Below are 15831 nucleotides of genomic sequence, written 5' to 3'. Positions count from 1 at the left end.
GCACTTTAGAGTATAACTATTTTTAAGTCTAAAACAGAAAATCTAGTCAATATTTTTGTTTATATTCCAGGACCACCTAATCCCTAATTCCGCCTGGAAGGATTATTCAGCTAATACAAACTATGCATTTGATGCTTTTGAGCCCGAAGAAACGAAAAATCCAGTAAATGGACACGGCAATAACGGCAGGGCTCCTGCAACCCGTCCTCGCAGTAATCCACCAAGACCGCAGGGACGACCACCAAGCGTTCCTCCCCAAGCGCCACCTGGCGATTCGAGATCGTTGCAAAGACCGAGGAGCACAAATTATGCTCCTCCCACTGACCGGTCGACGTTTTCGTTGCCCAGAACGACCTTCGATAGGCATACTGTCGGACCTACGAAGGGGGGTCAAATGCCCGCCGATTTTTATTTTATGCCTTCGCAGAGGAAATACTCAGGAGAGGTGGTTAGGGTTTATGTGGATTATAACAAAAATCAGAGAGACTGATGTGTGCAATAGGGTGAGCGTGTAAGACAATTAACCGGGAAATAAGAAATAGGAAAACAAATCCTAGGAGTAAATTGTGTTATTTTGAATTAATGTTATAACCAAAGACGTTAAACCATACGAGAGACACAAGGAGTCATTCATAAATACCTTGGCTTGACAATACCTAATCTAACCACTAACAAATATATAATAGATGAAAACGCAACTTAACAAATATCAGCGCCGGATTTTTAAAAATGTTTTTTTTATTTTTCACCTTTTCAATTTGCAGGTTCTTAAGTTAAATACCTGCACAAGTGATTCTTCTAATTTTAAGTTTAACATTTTTTTTCAAGGGCTAAGAGAAAACTGGATGGATAATAGTGAAACAGATTTAAAGAAATAAACAGGTTTCTCCTGTGGTTAAACGTCAATGATTGATTGATACCATTGTACAAGTTTATAAGCAAATTTTGTGCTGCAAAATATACCGTTTTCTTATTATACCATTCCCAAATAGTACCATATATATATATATATATATATATATATATATATATATATATATATATATATATATATATATATATATATATATATATATATATATATATATATATAAAGACTTAAAACCTCTTTATTGATGAAAAAATGAGAAACTTACTCTCTCAGTTTGATTTTTTTTTTCTTAATTTAGTGTCACGTCTAGAGCTGCTGTTGGACGCAGCTTTAATAGAAATAATCTTGCAAATTGAAGTAAAAAAATAAGATCTATAAATTAAATTAAAAATCATATTTACATCTTTATCTCACAAAAATATCACAGGTTTTCTAGTCCTTATTACTACCAATATTTATAGAAATTAGGTCGTTTTTATGGTCACAATGGGTATTAAATAAAACCGGAATTAGACATAACTAGCTTTTTTAAAAATTCCAAGCATTTATTTCCAAAAACTGTTAAAACAGCAGTTACTTGACTTGAGTTACCACATTAATATAACTTTAAATATCAAACCATAATATTAAATATTATGTATGTATGAGCATTTCCCTAAGACTGTTTTATCTTGTTCAAATGTGTATTGACAAAATTTCACGAAATCACAAAATAATTTATTACGCAATAGCATTAAGAGTCACGAAGTATAAATAAAATAAAAATTAAATAATTTTGATAACCTACAGCTGTAGGCACTGTTGCATTAATGTTTTCAAAAATTGAAGTTCATAGAACATTTTTATATGTACCGTAGAATGAGATATGTTAAATACTGTTCTCTCCTCTCCTCTTCATAAAGTGACACACTTTTTTTTTAAATTATATGTTATTTTAACTTTTCTTATATGTGTTTGTTTTAAATACAATTTGCAAACATTTCATGCCAAGTCCACAACTCAATAATGGAAAATTATTTATTCATTTAAGGTCTATAACTACATGAATAAAACTCATATATTATTTATACTTCTCAGTTTTTCCTTTTATTCGCCAGAAATCCTTGTGACTCGCTTATTGCTGGACTCTATTAGACTAATTTACCATTTATTTACGTTTAAATTTTTCGCCTGTGCGAGCTGGTATATGTATGTAGTTATTAAAATAATAAAACAAATTGTTTTGAACTTACAAATGACTTAGTCTGTAAATATCTATTTTTTATTAACACATGTTGTAAAATAACTAACTCACCTCTTGAGATATAATAAAGATATCACTAAAAATTTTGAGTTTTATTACTTTACAAATGAAGGTAATAAGCTAGAAACAGCCATGGAATATCTGGTATATGAGATATAATAAATATAATACTAAAAATATATTGTTTTATTATTTTACAACTTAGCAACTTAACAAGCTAAATACAACCTTGGTATATTTGGTACACATAATAAAATAAATTATACTAAACAACTATATTTACGCCAGAAATAAGACAGAAAAACTATTTGAATTAAATTTCATTACTTGTAATGAAATAAATACATAATTGTTATTTTTAGTGCCATTTTTACTCTACTTACCACTTAAAAATTTAATGTTCTATAGCCAATTTTTTGCAATTGGACAAAAAATTTTTAATACGTAGATAGTATAAAAAATTTCAAAAACAGGTTGCTCGAATTGCTTTTTTTTATTTCTATGGGAAGCATTAGAATTTCTTTTAGTGCCCGTTTCAATTTGGAGTTCAGAGGCTCTGTTTCAAAAAACGTAATTGTGTACTTCAAGTCTAAGCCATTTTATCATATAAGGAGATAAATCAATAAAGCCGTGTCATTTTCATGAACATAAATTCGTAAAATGTTTAATGAGGTCGGCATTATTTAAAAAATGGGTGGAAAAAAAATGACAGATGATAATATCATAACATCGTTTAAAATAATTTAGCATCTAAGAGTAATTGAGATTATGAAGGATTGTTAAAAACCTCTAGCACCTCTAGGAGTAGGTTTAAAAAATATTATTAAAGACTTCCATAGTTTTCACTTAAATTCTATTAAAATTTTCTTAATGGATAAGGTAACCTTTATGTTAATCGTAACCTATAAAAAAAATCACAATAGTAAATCTCAAAATGTGGCAGGCGTAGCACTGCGTGCCGTCAGAATTCTCTAAAAAACTCTGACAAGACCAAGAAGAAATATAATGTGGTTTTTTATCCATTGGCTCTTATTAAACTCGGCTCATAGCAGGTGATGTTATGTTACTGCGTAACCGTTCTACTTCATCTGCCAAGCATCAACCTATATGCCATTTTATACCTCATAAAATCTATTTCTTTTGCTAAATCTTTTAGCCGATCTAGACATTTTATATACATAATAGGCACATCCTTTGTAATAACTAGTATAGAGTAGCTCGCACCCAAAATATTTTGTTTTGTTATTATTATATAATTCTTTAAACCTTATGGGTTATATTAAATATTTTTATATTTCTAAAGCACTATGGAAATGCAAAAAATGGGATATTAATTCTCAAACATGTAATATAAAACCATGTTTGCGGCCTTCATAGTCAACTTTAATTTAGTCAGTGGAATGTTTAGGCCAAAATGCTACCTCTGACAATTGGTATGACCTCGGAATCCAACAATTCATCATCAGCCGATAGTAATACATCACAGTCAGAATCAAGTTTTTTCTTACGAAAATTACGATATTTAACTTTAGCTTTCTGAAGAAGACTCTCTTCTGAACTAATCCTACGTCTTCTAAGTGGTTCTCTGTACATTAAGAAATTGTCTGTAACCCAGAACATCAACATCTGCAAATTAATAAAATATGATACAATCTTACCCTTAAATATTAAATTAAGTTTAAAACATCATATATATCATAACATATATATAAATACAGGATTGTGTTAATAAAATGTTTATTCTTAACTCGTTATTTAAATCTTTATTTTGATGCGGGTATGGATTGTTACAATGTGAACCCACATTTTTACTTTAAAAAAGGTCAACAAGAGAGGGATTTCTTAAAGATGTCCGCTCATCTTCGATGGTTGAGTTGGTTGCCATTCAAACTGTAAGAATTTATCAGAGAAGGGACAGATATTTCAAAAAATCCCTCTTGTATATGTTCTGCCCTGCTAATGAAATATTCTAAATTTGATTATTTTTTGCATAGATATGTTTGGTTCATGATTATTGACATTAACTATACTCACATTTACAAAAAATGGAATAATTAGCATCACAAAAGCCAATTCCAACTTAGGATTGGGAATTGGTGATAAAATAAAATTTTTCACATTCTCCCAGAAATCCAGTTGCATGAACAGTGTAATTGAAACTTTTACGATAAACATAAGCCCAACATATAGACTACACTGAGCTAACCAAGCATTCATGTTTGGTGGTTTGCCATATTCTCCAAAATTAATAGCTTCCCAACCCTTCCTCCTTGCAAGATACTGACTAGTTCGAATTCCAATAAAGATTATGACTAAGCCTATGGTTGAGTCTACAACAAAAATAATTATATTGGAAAATATATATTATAGGATATGTTACAGCATATATCATACTAAGGTGCAATATACGGACACCCAAAAAGCATACATATGCATAAAGTAAAACTCTTACAATATTAACTTTGATTTTGTCAACCACTTTGTTAAATTGTTCTAAAACTGATTGGTCATATGCCACCAAATTTAAACTCTTAAATAATGGAATTAAAGAAGGAAAAAATTATAATACAATCTGATCAGGTCTGATGTAAAATAAATTCTACATGACTAGAATTTAAACATGTTTACTCTTTGCAATATTGCCTTATAATATAATTTACTGGCAAAGGTAAAAAACTTCACAAAACACAAAACTTGAAAATGTTACTAAATAATAGGTACCTTAATTACTAACTAACTTGAAAATGTACCTAAGAGAAAGTTAATGAGGTACCAGGTGCATGGATCCCCAGTATACTGTCCAGCAAGCCAAACATTAGCCAAATGAATAGCCATAGCCCCTAATCCCTGTTTTGAAGTATCATAAAACCAAATTTGCCATGACCGACGGTATGCTCGTGGTTCACAAAATCTTTTGGCAACAAGACAAGTAAAAGCAAGGCCAGCTAAAAGAATCTGAAGAAACCATCCAAACATGTCCGTAAGTGCATCTTTACTGCAGTGTAAGCCTCCACTATACTGAACAACCACTCCAAGGTTTACAGAAGAATTCATGATAATAAAAACCATACATCAACAGTGGCAATCTTTTCATTCTTAAACTATATCCTCAATTAACTGCAATTTTAACTTTCCTGTAATTTAGCAACATTTGAATTTCCTATCGCTCATCGATATATTTTTCATGAAAATCCACCAAGTGTTCTTGCACCATAGCACAGTCAATCAATGCTTTGCATGACATTTTTTAACAAAACAACACAGAACACTACTATTTCAAATGATCTGTGAAAGGATAGAGAATACTTTTTTTATTTTATCACATTTTGAAGCTACATGAATTATATCAAACATTTTTTTACGCTTAGATAGTTTGCGTTTCAATTTTTTAATTTCTAATCAAGTTTTTTAATAATCTAATAATGGGTGAATACTACTCGTCCACGGCCTATAGAAAAATTACAAGGAGGAAGTGACTAATCGAAGAAGAAGAAGTATGAAATCCTTTTTGACGGATTGGTTGTAGTTAAAGGAATATATTTTTTTATAAATCTGCAATCATCCACAAAATTTAGCTACTTTTTTAATTAATTTGACATAAAATCGCAACAAAATGCCCCCAAAGTTCGATCCAACAGAAATAAAATATGGTGGGTTATTAAAAGTAATTGAAAGTTTATTTAGGTTTTTGTTAGATAATTCCACATATTCACAAGGTGAACATTCATTAGAGAATAATTATTTCCTTATTTTTTAGTGTACCTCAGATGCGTCGGAGGTGAAGTGGGAGCGACTTCCTCTTTAGCCCCAAAAATTGGTCCTTTGGGCTTAGTAAGTTTTTTTGAAATCGGTTCCATACAGTAACCACCAAATTTCCATTTAATTTGTAATGGTCGTTATAAATCCCGATTTTTTTTTTTCAACTAAATGTGCACTGTGTTTTTGATTTGTATATTTCTAGTCTCCCAAAAAAGTGGGTGATGATATAGCTAAAGGAACAGCTGATTGGAAGGGACTTAAAATTACTGTTCAGCTTAAAATTCAGAATAGGCAAGCTACCATTTCAGTGGTCCCATCTGCGGCATCATTGATCATTAAAGCTCTTAAGGAACCGCCACGTGACAGAAAGAAGCAAAAGAATAGTAAGAACTTGTTCATTTTGTATTTCCCGCATTGGATGAACATACTTGACATAATTGCACGATAATTTGTTGAGAACATCTGATGCAACATTAACTATTCCTTATTTGCAACCCATGCTTACGAAATACTAAGTGTGTTACTACTGGGAATAGATATACGTGGATAAAACTAATTGAATGTCCTGTAAAAAAAATGAAAGGAACTTTTCCAATAAATTAGAAATACTAAAATTTTAATTGTTTACAGTCAAGCATAGCGGAAATATAAGCTTTGATGACATTATTGCCATAGCCAGGCAAATGAGGCCAAGGTCTATGGCCAAGAGTCTGTCAGGTACAGTCAAGGAGGTTTTGGGTACCGCTCAGTCTGTGGGATGTACAGTTGATGGAAAAGCTCCACATGATGTCATAGATGAAGTTAATGAAAACTCAATTGACATACCTGAGGAATAAATAATAAAAACGTTTTTTAATTTAAATTATTTATTTCTACCTCCGTTCATACTTGAGATCGCCAAAATCCATCACTAATAACAATCACTAGGTGCAGCATTTCTTTATTTGGTAATAAATACATTGTCAACAAATATTCTAAACAATGAAATGAAATAATAATAAAAATAAATTTCCCATAAATTAATGGAATATTTTGATATCTTGATTAATTTAATCCTCTACTTTTTTATATTTATATTTTCCTCTCCAATGTTTTGGAAGTGGGCAAACTGCAGGACATGACACTTGGATAGGAAATTCACACATACAATGTTTTTCACAACCATAACCAAAATTTGCTGGATTATCTTTTTTCTCCTTAGCGATTCTTTCGGATTCGAGAACCTCTTTGGACTTTCCAACAACATTGACTAAATGTTGATATATCTCATCTTTCATTTTACTATCAATGTCAATAAGCATATGATCACCAGTATCATAAAAGCAACGAATGAAAGGTGTTGGCGTCATATTTTTCAGTAATGATATTTGAACATCAGGATTTTTATACTGAATCTGAGGCACATACCAAAATACGAATTCTCTGGCGCCTGAGTGATGGTCGCCACTAACGTTGTAGTTGATGGTCATTATTTTAATTTGATCCTTTAGATATAATCTTCCCGCTTCAAGATATTTGAGTGTTCTCCTCAAGGGAGACACGCCTTTCATGAAAGGCATTTTGTTAATCAAATGTGTTCAAACACAAAACCAAATAGTTACCTTAAAGTTGCGGTTATGTCGACTGCGCCTTCTAGGCACTTTGCCTTGGCCAAGACTTTAATACAAAAAATGCTGTAATTTAAAATGATATGATTCGTTTTCTGGAAAACAGAAAGAAGCCAAGCCAAGCCAAGTAAAATACATTTCAAGGGTTTCAATATCAATTCCCCAGTCCCTTTTAACTAGGGCACCCTTCCACATCATTTACCCAGAAAATGGCCGAATGATCCTAGCAATCTAGGCCAACAGAAGTAAAAGAAGAAGAACCAAGTATAATCGGCATAAAGATCCTTGCAGTCCTAATCAATAGCAGCAAAAAAACGGAATAGGGTATAGTTTTCTAGTGGTATACTTTGTAAATATTTAATTTTCATAACATGGATGATGAAGCTGAAACTTATAAATTATGGCGAATTAGAAAAACCGTGATGCAGTTGTGTCACGATCGAGGTTATTTGGTTACACAGGATGAATTGGATCAGACTTTAGAACAATTTAAAGAACTTTTTGGAGATAAACCAAGGTATTATTTCCATAATATATTCAAAATTTTAATGCAAACATAAAACCATATATTTTAGTGAAAAAAGACCATCGAGAAGCGATTTAATTCTGCTAGTTGCCCATAATGATGACCCAACAGATCAGATGTTTGTTTTTTTTCCTGATGAGCCTAAAATTGGTATAAAGACTATTAAAACTTACTGCCAGAGGATGCAAGATGAAAATATTCATAGAGCTATTATTGTTGTCCAAGCTGGAATGACACCTTCAGCTAAACAATCATTGGTCGACATGGCACCAAAATATATTTTGGAACAGTTTTTGGAATCAGAATTGCTAATTAATATTACAGAACATGAACTGGTTCCAGAACATGTAGTAATGAATCCAGAAGAAAAACAGGAGTTGTTGGCTAGATATAAATTAAAAGAAAACATGCTTATGAGAATTCAAGCAGGAGATCCAGTGGCCAGATATTTTGGATTAAAACGGGGACAAGTAAGTTGCAATAAAAAATGGCTATATACATTCATATAGGTTTGAAAATGTATTACAACTATATTAAATTCTTACTTAATTTTCAATAAGTTTGATCATATTATGCTTATGCTGATAATACAGGCACTTTTAAACACATAAAATATGCTGAGAAGCGCATTTAATATGTGCATATGCGAATTATTTCAAAACTCACACTTAACTCTTTTTCTGAACTTTCCATTACATAGTAAATTTCATATATAATTATAACAAGAAAGGAGCATAAATGTTAAATCTCTATTTGACAGGACATGAAAACATCAAATCTGTTCCAAACCCGTGACTAAAATACCGGAATCATCTGAAGTGACTGTAGATCTAGAAGCTCTGGTTTATTATTATTCTAATGTACCAAATTATTGGGAATATTTTTGCAAAACTGCACAAATACACTTACTGAGTGACATGTAATGTGACTCATAATTTACAAAGGTCAAAATACCATTTGTGTCTAAAATCTAGGGAACCAGTCATGGGTAACGAAGCTGACCTCTTAAAGTGACACTTTCCGCGCACTTGATGGGTATCTAATTGAGCATTTTAAAGTAGGGAGGGAATTTTATTCGTTAAATTATACCTACACTGCTGTCTTAAGCCAAACTCCCATAACTAACAAAAATGAAATATTTGACTTATTTGAGCTTTTACTCTTACAAGGAATATATCCCCCTATCCCTAAAACTGAGATACTGATAATTAACAATTTTGTAGAATGTGCTTTGCCAAAGCCATGTAAACTCGTTAACTATACTGTAGTTAGTTTAGCTGATGCCATTTTTACATATGTTACATTATTTTTACACTGTAGTTGTTATTTTGGTGCTGTCTGAAGTGAGAAAATTTGAGTGACTTAAAAAGTTTACCAAACGTGTTGCATACTATACTTTTTCTACGACCGTTAGTTTTTGCGTACATTTTCGCAAACCACGAATACATTCACTGACATGACCGTAAGAATTGACAAACGTCAAAATTCAAGGCGTGGGAGATATCGCCGAAAACATCCGACTGCTCCCAAATCCGGACGGTAAAATCCCGGAAATGTCCGAAGTGGCTCGAATTCGTGGGAAACGAAACTGATGTGGTAAACCGACGCTACCCGCACACAAGATCGGTGCGTAATTAGGTATTTTACAGGCGGGAGCAGAAAAAAAATATCGCACTACTTAGATTTTGACGTTTGTCAATTCTGATGGTCATGTCAGTGAATGTATTCGTGTCGGTCGTATAAAGAGTATAATATGCAACACGTTCGGTAAACTTTTTAACTCACTCGTTTATTAAAAACTCGCTCCGCTCGTGTCAAATAAACTCGTGAGTCAAATGCCGTTTACCGCACTTGTTGCATAATATACTAATTTTCTACGCCCGCCTGTAAAATACCCAATTACCTACCGATCTAGCGTGCGGGAAGCGTCACTTTACGTCAGTTTTATTTCCCACGGATCCGAGCCACTTCGGACATTTCTGGGATTTTACCGCATGGGTTTGGTAGTAATGTTTTATAGTATATTATGTATATATTTTCTACGACCGTTAGTTTTTGGGAACATTTTTGCAAAACAACACTAATACATTCACTGATTGGACCGGCATAATTGACCAACGTCGAAATTCAAGCCGTGCGGTAAAATCTCCGACTGCTCTCAAACCCTAGCTGTTATATCCCGGAAATATTCGAAGTGGTTCGGATCCGTGGAACATGAAACTCACGTGGTAAAGTGACGTATAATTAGGTATTTTACAGATGGGAGTAGAAAAATAAACTCGTGACTTAAATGCCGTTTACCGCACTTTTTGCATCATATACTACTTTAAGCCTTTTGCCTAACTCCAGCAAAAAAATCACATTGATGCCAGAACTCAAAAGCTGACCTTAGTAATTTACTTGACTGAAACTGACTTGTATTTTACTCTGTACCTGCTTATTTATTGTTTGAGGGGGTGGGGGGGGCTAAGTATAAACACCGTCTCGGATGACTGATTCCCAAATTGGTGACAGGTAGAGACCTGAGTCGCGGTTAAGATTGTTAGGTTGTTCATAGATTTCTATAGACTCTCAGATTTTTTGTTGGTAGAACTGATTACATGCAAGAGTTTTAGTTTTATCAAATAAAATTCTTGCATGTAATCAGTTTTTCTACCAACGAAAAATCCGAGAGTCTATAGAAATATATAAACAACCTAACAATCTTAACCGCGACTCAGGTCTTTACCTGTCACCAATATGGGACAGGTACAGAGTAAAGTACCAGCCAGTTTCAGTCAAGCTCTGAAGAAGTCAACAGGATGATTGGCGAAATGTCAGCAAGTATGCTTTAAGATTTTTCTATAAGTATCCATTACTGACCTTTTTGGCAGTACTGAATGCGCTCGACAACGCCAATATTATATAGCAAAAAATAAATAGTTCCCTATAACTAGTAGTCACTGGACGATTATATAATTAATGCGTTATTACCTTTTGCAGGTGGTCAAGATTATTCGTCCGTCGGAAACGGCAGGCCGTTATATTTCGTACCGGCTGGTCTGCTGAAAGGGGGAGCCGTAACGTAACTGCAAGTTTTTACCGACTTTGCGGAGACACGTTTTTCGACCTTATAAGTATGAGTATATTTCTACAATATGAATAAAGTTTCACTCTTTAAAAATGGAATTTTATTTTCCTACATCCTCCCTCAGAAAAAAACGGTGTTTGGTGGTTTAATGCTCTACAATCGCAATACAACTTGCTAAGAATTAATTTATTATTTGTTAGTAATATTTAAATATTAAATATAACAACAAACAAATGTGGAACTGATGTTTATTTAAACTTATTGAGGACGATATGCAGAAGTAAAATAATGACCTTTTTAAATGTCAAATAATAGTGATGTAATAGTTTATTTTGGCATTTTGAAAGCTCTATAAATAAAAAATCAGAAAATTGTATACTACACACATTTTCGGCATTGTTATGGGGTATCTTATTTAGCTATAAATATACTAGTTTAGCAATATAAGTGCTACTTTTTTGTGAAACAGTATTTCCCCACCCAGTTTCTCTTCTGATTTACATGATGAAATTTTTATGGTGTCTGTTTTATTTGATAACTAATCTAAAAGCTTTCTTTTCTTATACAACTTTTTACCCAGAAAAAGTTTACGTGATCAGCTAAAAATTTATTGGACCTTATTTTATTTAATCTACCTTACCTTTTAAAAATTCACCAATCCGATGTTTTTAAAAATTTTACAAATGTTTTGGTAAGTTTATTTTATAAGCTAGAGGAAAAGTCACAGTTTAATTACCACATTTACCTATAATTTTCAATAGGCATACCCACACTAAGAGAAAAACGAGAAAAAGAAAATTCTTACAAAATAGTTCTGAATCTCGGGATCCATCGTAATAAATTTTTAGCCAAAAGCATACCAGCATGTAAACCTTTTCAAGAATGATTTATACAAAAACGTATACTATACCAAAATCTAGTAAAAATTTTCACTTAATTTGAAATTAATTTAAAAACAAGCTTGAAAATTGTAGACAACTATAACTAGTCATGTTACCTAATAATTATAATTGTTCTTTAGTTACGAATTTGATTTGACACGAGCGGAGCGACTGCTTAATAACCAAAGTTTTTGTTTTGGGACATCAATTATATTTCCATGAAAGGCATTTCTGACATGAGGCAAGATAGCCAAAAAGACTATTTTAATTAATTCCAGTTCTAATATTCTATCATTCAAATTTCTTAATTTTATAAAATAATAACAACAATATTAAATGGTTTATATAGGGTGTTTCAAAACAAAAAAATACTTACACGGACAATTTCTTGTTTAAACAAAAGGGTAGTTTGTTATATAGATTTTGGGTCAAACACCAATCACTAGGGAGGTATCGCTCTGCAAATATGGCGGAAATGGTATATTATGTAACAATTAAGTGTGGTAATAGGTATTTTGCAGAACGAAATAGAAAAAATAATGTTTTTATTTTTTATCTTATAACGCAAATAGATATAACAATAAAATATTCCAGAAGAAGAAATTTTTTTTACATGAGTGGAGGGAATTGAATTAGACTACTCCTATTACGAGCCCTAACAACAAAATGTTCGGCCGATGTAAAAAATAATAAAAGAGACATTTTTATATTTATTTAATTTTTTTTTTGCCTTGTCGATTGAAGAATCAATTTACGCACATTACGATAGCACAATTTATTTCGCATGAATTACATAGCAAAATAACGTAAACCATACCAAGTTTGCTGACAAATAAATATTCGGACGCGAATGTTTATTGACCAAGAAATCAATGTTACCCATGCATTGATGGTAAAATGTAGTGTGCTTAGATAAATGAGATGTCACTTCGGGCTGTATCTTTCAAGTTTGTATAATAGTTGATAAGAAAATGACGCGTAGTGTTGCAACAAACAAAAAAGTGCGAGAAATTATCATATCTCAGTACTGCAGAGGTAAATCAATGCAAAAAAATTCAAATATTGCAAAATCAACAGTCGGGGATATTATAAAAAAGTATGGAGAGACAGCTAGTGTTAGCGTGCGTGGTAAAAGTTCAGGCCGAGCCCGTAAAATCACTGAAAGAGATCGTCGTATTCTGGTCAAGATTTGTAAAAGTAGTACGACAAATTCAAGCCCGATGGAATCACGAGGCAAACTTAAATGTCTCCAGGGAATGTTGTAGACAATGGATGGTTTGAGTTTTTTCCTGTTTCAATATAAAAATTATTAGTATTCTATGATCTAAACTATTATTAACGTCTATTCAGAAGAAAAAACGTTTGGTTTGGGCAAAATCTAAAATATCCTGGACAGCGGAAACGTGGAGTAACGTTATCTTCATCGACGAATCAAAATTTGATGTGTGTGTAGGCGATTTTCGAAAAAGGGTGATTCGTACAAAATCAGAAGCCTTTCACAAAGAAAAAATTTTTCCTTCTCATGGCGTAAGTTGTTCTTTAAGTTTATTTAAGAACATATAGCTACTAGAGATATAGATGCCTTGCCTATGCCAATAATACAGGAACTCATGAAGCAACTATGAAACATTTGAGAACGTCCATTAAACCTGCGAAGATCTCATTTTTAACCAATGACCTTGTAGCATTCGACAATCAGTATGGCCGTTGAGAGACAATAAGTTTGGATGTGGCATTTTTACGGCAATATTTACTCAAAATATACCTAGATCCTATTAAATGTTCTTATAATATGAGTTAACTATGTCCAAATCACTGTTTAGAAAGAAAATAGCAAAGCAAATCAGCAAAGTGCAGGTTAGTGGGTGAAAAAGGCATGCGCTGAAAATCATTACCTTCTCTACGAGAATATCAATGCCGCCTGCGGCGCATCAATTTTTACCTTAGTGGAGCCACTAAATTATCTAATAGTTGTATGGTTAAGAAGAATGATAGGGATGGTCTATTCAATTTCCTCCACTCATTTGAAAAAATACAAATATGCAGAAAGCGGTTTTTATAATAGTAATGCTTTCCTAATATTTTATTGTTCTATCTATGTTTGTTTTTAAGATAAAAAATTAAGACATCATTTTTTGGTTTTTTGACTCAACGTTTAACAAACTATTTATTCTTAACAACGAACCACCCAATAAGTTTTTCGCATTTGTTTTTTGCAACACTCAGTATATCCTTTCTATCATGAAAGGTGAAACCTGGTTTGAATATGGTTTTTACGCTGCGTAGTCAGTTTTTCTCTAGAATTCTAAACTAATAAAAATTTTACTCGGCTTGTTATTGACTTTTCACAAATATATACAAAAATACAGATTTTCTTGCATATCTTATTACAAAAAGTTAATTACCTGTCAAAATAAACATGGTTGTATTTATGCTATATTCAATATGCATTATGCCCAATTTGTCGTCATTGTTATATTTTGGGTTATATCATGAGCCATAAGCAGAAGGAAGAGAAAAAATAATTTTAAATAACAATTGTGAAATGTCACGATTGTTTAAGAACTAAAGAATTTTAGGAAAATGAGAATGTTTTTTCCATAGCCCACTCACAAAAAATAATAAAACTAAAGACATATTGTATTTACAAAAGCTTTTATATTTTACATATTTATGATTAGCTCACACAAGTTTATATTGCATCTCAAAAATTGTGCGCTTCAGAAGAAACTGACTATGCCACTGGATTCTACCTAAAAAACCTTATCCAATTCGGTTTTCACCATTGCAGCAAGTTAACGCATACCTAGCCGAATAACAGAGAGTGTCTAAAAATACATTTCCGAAATCACCCTGTATATAAAACTCCAAGATAGCTATGGTATTTGTCCCATCTTTCATTTCATAAAAAGTATTACGAAAGCAGCAACACGCGGACTTTAGAAACTACTGAGGGAGATACGTCCTGAAATATTAAAAATAGGATACACTGTACGTTGTGATGCAAAAAAACTGTTCCAACCTGTTCCAACCTGTATCATCAGAAAATGTTTAAGATCTATCAATGCACTTTTTTATTAATTTAATGTACTTTTTTTATTCAGTCAGTATAGTAGGTTGAATTCTACCAAGGCAAAATAATCATATCATTTTTAAAAATTGTCAGTATCTTTCAGAGATTCATAGATTTGGCATTTTATAGTAACTATACAACCATGGATCAGAACACCATTGTGAAATTCCTTTGTTTTTTCGAACACTGTGTATTGTTTAACTGTAAATTTTAATTGCATTGATTCTAAAAACAAAAAAAAAAACAGTTTCTAGACCACTAGTCTGCGTAAAATGAATTTCCTGTAAATCAGCTATTTTTCGAAAATTTGTCAGCATCGCAAAATCATCTTCACCGCCCGCACCCGCACCACATGCTCACGACATAAACAAACTGCGTGACGTCTGGGTGGGGGTGATAATCAGCTGGCAGATCGGCTCGAAGCTAAGGACAGAACGGTGTTGCCAACGTGAGTGGTCGTTCGGTACATTTTAAGAAAATCATACGTATTTTTTTCTTGGCTTATGACATTATCATTAGCTATGTAGATATAGATAATATCTAAAACTGTAAAGCTGATGCGTCTCAGTCGGCTATGACATTTTTGTCCGTGCATGCTAGTAGATTTTGCACACCAACCTGCATTTTTCTCAATTTTCTTTTAGCGATCACCTAAAGCCTTTTTTTTTAAATTTAATTTGAAATACTGCCAATAAAAATGCTGGAAAACCGGCACTGACTAATTCTCAGCGGCCAGGTTGATTGTTGAACGTCGCTGGGTTTTATTGGTTGGTTTAAAAAAACAACATTCGTTCAAAAACA

At 32.4% G+C, this 15831-nt stretch overlaps 6 protein-coding genes across 10 annotated transcripts in view; 4 read left to right on the top strand and 2 right to left on the bottom strand.

Moving 5' to 3' along the window:
• Window positions 1-3153, top strand: part of LOC132708394 (uncharacterized) — a 42224-nt gene extending 39071 nt beyond the window's left edge. For 2 of the 3 annotated variants that reach the window (XM_060680703.1, XM_060680702.1), the window contains exon 20: window positions 71-3153. In XM_060680703.1, the coding sequence (XP_060536686.1) occupies window positions 71-490 (420 nt within the window). In that variant the 3' untranslated portion in view covers window positions 491-3153. The remainder of the gene's footprint in view (window positions 1-70) is intronic. The other variant, XM_060680704.1, reaches the window with a different exon arrangement.
• On the bottom strand, window positions 1932-5414 carry LOC132708395 (store-operated calcium entry regulator STIMATE-like). Of its 2 annotated transcripts, XM_060680706.1 has the most exons (4): window positions 5111-5414; window positions 4865-5059; window positions 4149-4444; window positions 1932-3740 (listed from the first exon to the last, which is right to left on the bottom strand). In XM_060680706.1, the coding sequence occupies exons 1-4, from the start codon at window positions 5181-5183 to the stop codon at window positions 3519-3521; spliced, it is 786 nt and encodes a 261-aa protein (XP_060536689.1). In that variant the 5' UTR covers window positions 5184-5414; the 3' UTR covers window positions 1932-3518. The 2 variants fall into 2 exon arrangements, with proteins under 2 accessions (XP_060536689.1, XP_060536688.1); XM_060680705.1 differs by having other exon boundaries at window positions 4865-5401.
• A 189-nt stretch (window positions 5415-5603) lies between these two features.
• Window positions 5604-6735, top strand: LOC132708397 (large ribosomal subunit protein uL11). The gene is made up of 4 exons (XM_060680708.1): window positions 5604-5764; window positions 5872-5945; window positions 6076-6256; window positions 6504-6735. The coding sequence occupies exons 1-4, from the start codon at window positions 5728-5730 to the stop codon at window positions 6707-6709; spliced, it is 498 nt and encodes a 165-aa protein (XP_060536691.1). The 5' UTR covers window positions 5604-5727; the 3' UTR covers window positions 6710-6735.
• Window positions 6736-6757: 22 nt separating this feature from the next.
• LOC132708396 (small ribosomal subunit protein mS25) lies at window positions 6758-7571 on the bottom strand. Its single transcript, XM_060680707.1, has one exon. It carries the CDS (start codon window positions 7430-7432, stop codon window positions 6923-6925), a length of 510 nt encoding a protein of 169 aa, XP_060536690.1. The 5' UTR covers window positions 7433-7571; the 3' UTR covers window positions 6758-6922.
• Window positions 7572-7728: 157 nt separating this feature from the next.
• On the top strand, window positions 7729-11169 carry LOC132702672 (DNA-directed RNA polymerases I, II, and III subunit RPABC1). The gene is made up of 3 exons (XM_060671455.1): window positions 7729-7997; window positions 8056-8476; window positions 10989-11169. The coding sequence occupies exons 1-3, from the start codon at window positions 7852-7854 to the stop codon at window positions 11052-11054; spliced, it is 633 nt and encodes a 210-aa protein (XP_060527438.1). The 5' UTR covers window positions 7729-7851; the 3' UTR covers window positions 11055-11169.
• A 4257-nt stretch (window positions 11170-15426) lies between these two features.
• Window positions 15427-15831, top strand: part of LOC132708283 (zinc finger SWIM domain-containing protein 4-like) — a 56776-nt gene continuing 56371 nt past the window's right edge. For both annotated transcript variants that reach the window (XM_060680508.1, XM_060680507.1), the window contains exon 1: window positions 15427-15478. The gene's annotated coding sequence lies outside the window, so the exon portion shown is untranslated. The remainder of the gene's footprint in view (window positions 15479-15831) is intronic.

Source organism: Cylas formicarius, unplaced genomic scaffold, assembly GCF_029955315.1.
Source record: "Cylas formicarius isolate icCylForm1 unplaced genomic scaffold, icCylForm1.1 PGA_scaffold_10__41_contigs__length_53128322, whole genome shotgun sequence".
In the NCBI taxonomy this organism is placed as follows: domain Eukaryota; kingdom Metazoa; phylum Arthropoda; class Insecta; order Coleoptera; family Brentidae; genus Cylas; species Cylas formicarius.
The sequence above is the reverse complement of the archived record's forward strand: the minus strand, read 5'-3'. Positions and strand labels throughout refer to the sequence as shown.

Excerpts from the sequence above, each read along its gene's own strand:
- LOC132708396 (XM_060680707.1), bottom strand. The coding sequence starts at position 7,432 with ATGCCTTTCATGAAAGGCGTGTCTCCCTTGAGGAGAACACTCAAATAT.
- LOC132702672 (XM_060671455.1), top strand. The coding sequence starts at position 7,852 with ATGGATGATGAAGCTGAAACTTATAAATTATGGCGAATTAGAAAAACC. Across the intron at positions 7,998-8,055 it reads CTTTTTGGAGATAAACCAAG|TGAAAAAAGACCATCGAGAA; the intron begins GTATTATTTCCA and ends CATATATTTTAG. Across the intron at positions 8,477-10,988 it reads TTGGATTAAAACGGGGACAA|GTGGTCAAGATTATTCGTCC; the intron begins GTAAGTTGCAAT and ends TACCTTTTGCAG.
- LOC132708397 (XM_060680708.1), top strand. The coding sequence starts at position 5,728 with ATGCCCCCAAAGTTCGATCCAACAGAAATAAAATATG. Across the intron at positions 5,946-6,075 it reads AAATTGGTCCTTTGGGCTTA|TCTCCCAAAAAAGTGGGTGA; the intron begins GTAAGTTTTTTT and ends GTATATTTCTAG. Across the intron at positions 6,257-6,503 it reads CAGAAAGAAGCAAAAGAATA|TCAAGCATAGCGGAAATATA; the intron begins GTAAGAACTTGT and ends AATTGTTTACAG.
- LOC132708395 (XM_060680705.1), bottom strand. The coding sequence starts at position 5,183 with ATGGTTTTTATTATCATGAATTCTTCTGTAAACCTTGGAGTGGTTGTT. Across the intron at positions 4,445-4,864 it reads CCTCATTAACTTTCTCTTAG|ACTCAACCATAGGCTTAGTC; the intron begins GTACATTTTCAA and ends TTTTTGTTGTAG. Across the intron at positions 3,741-4,148 it reads TTATTCCATTTTTTGTAAAT|ATGTTGATGTTCTGGGTTAC; the intron begins GTGAGTATAGTT and ends ATTAATTTGCAG.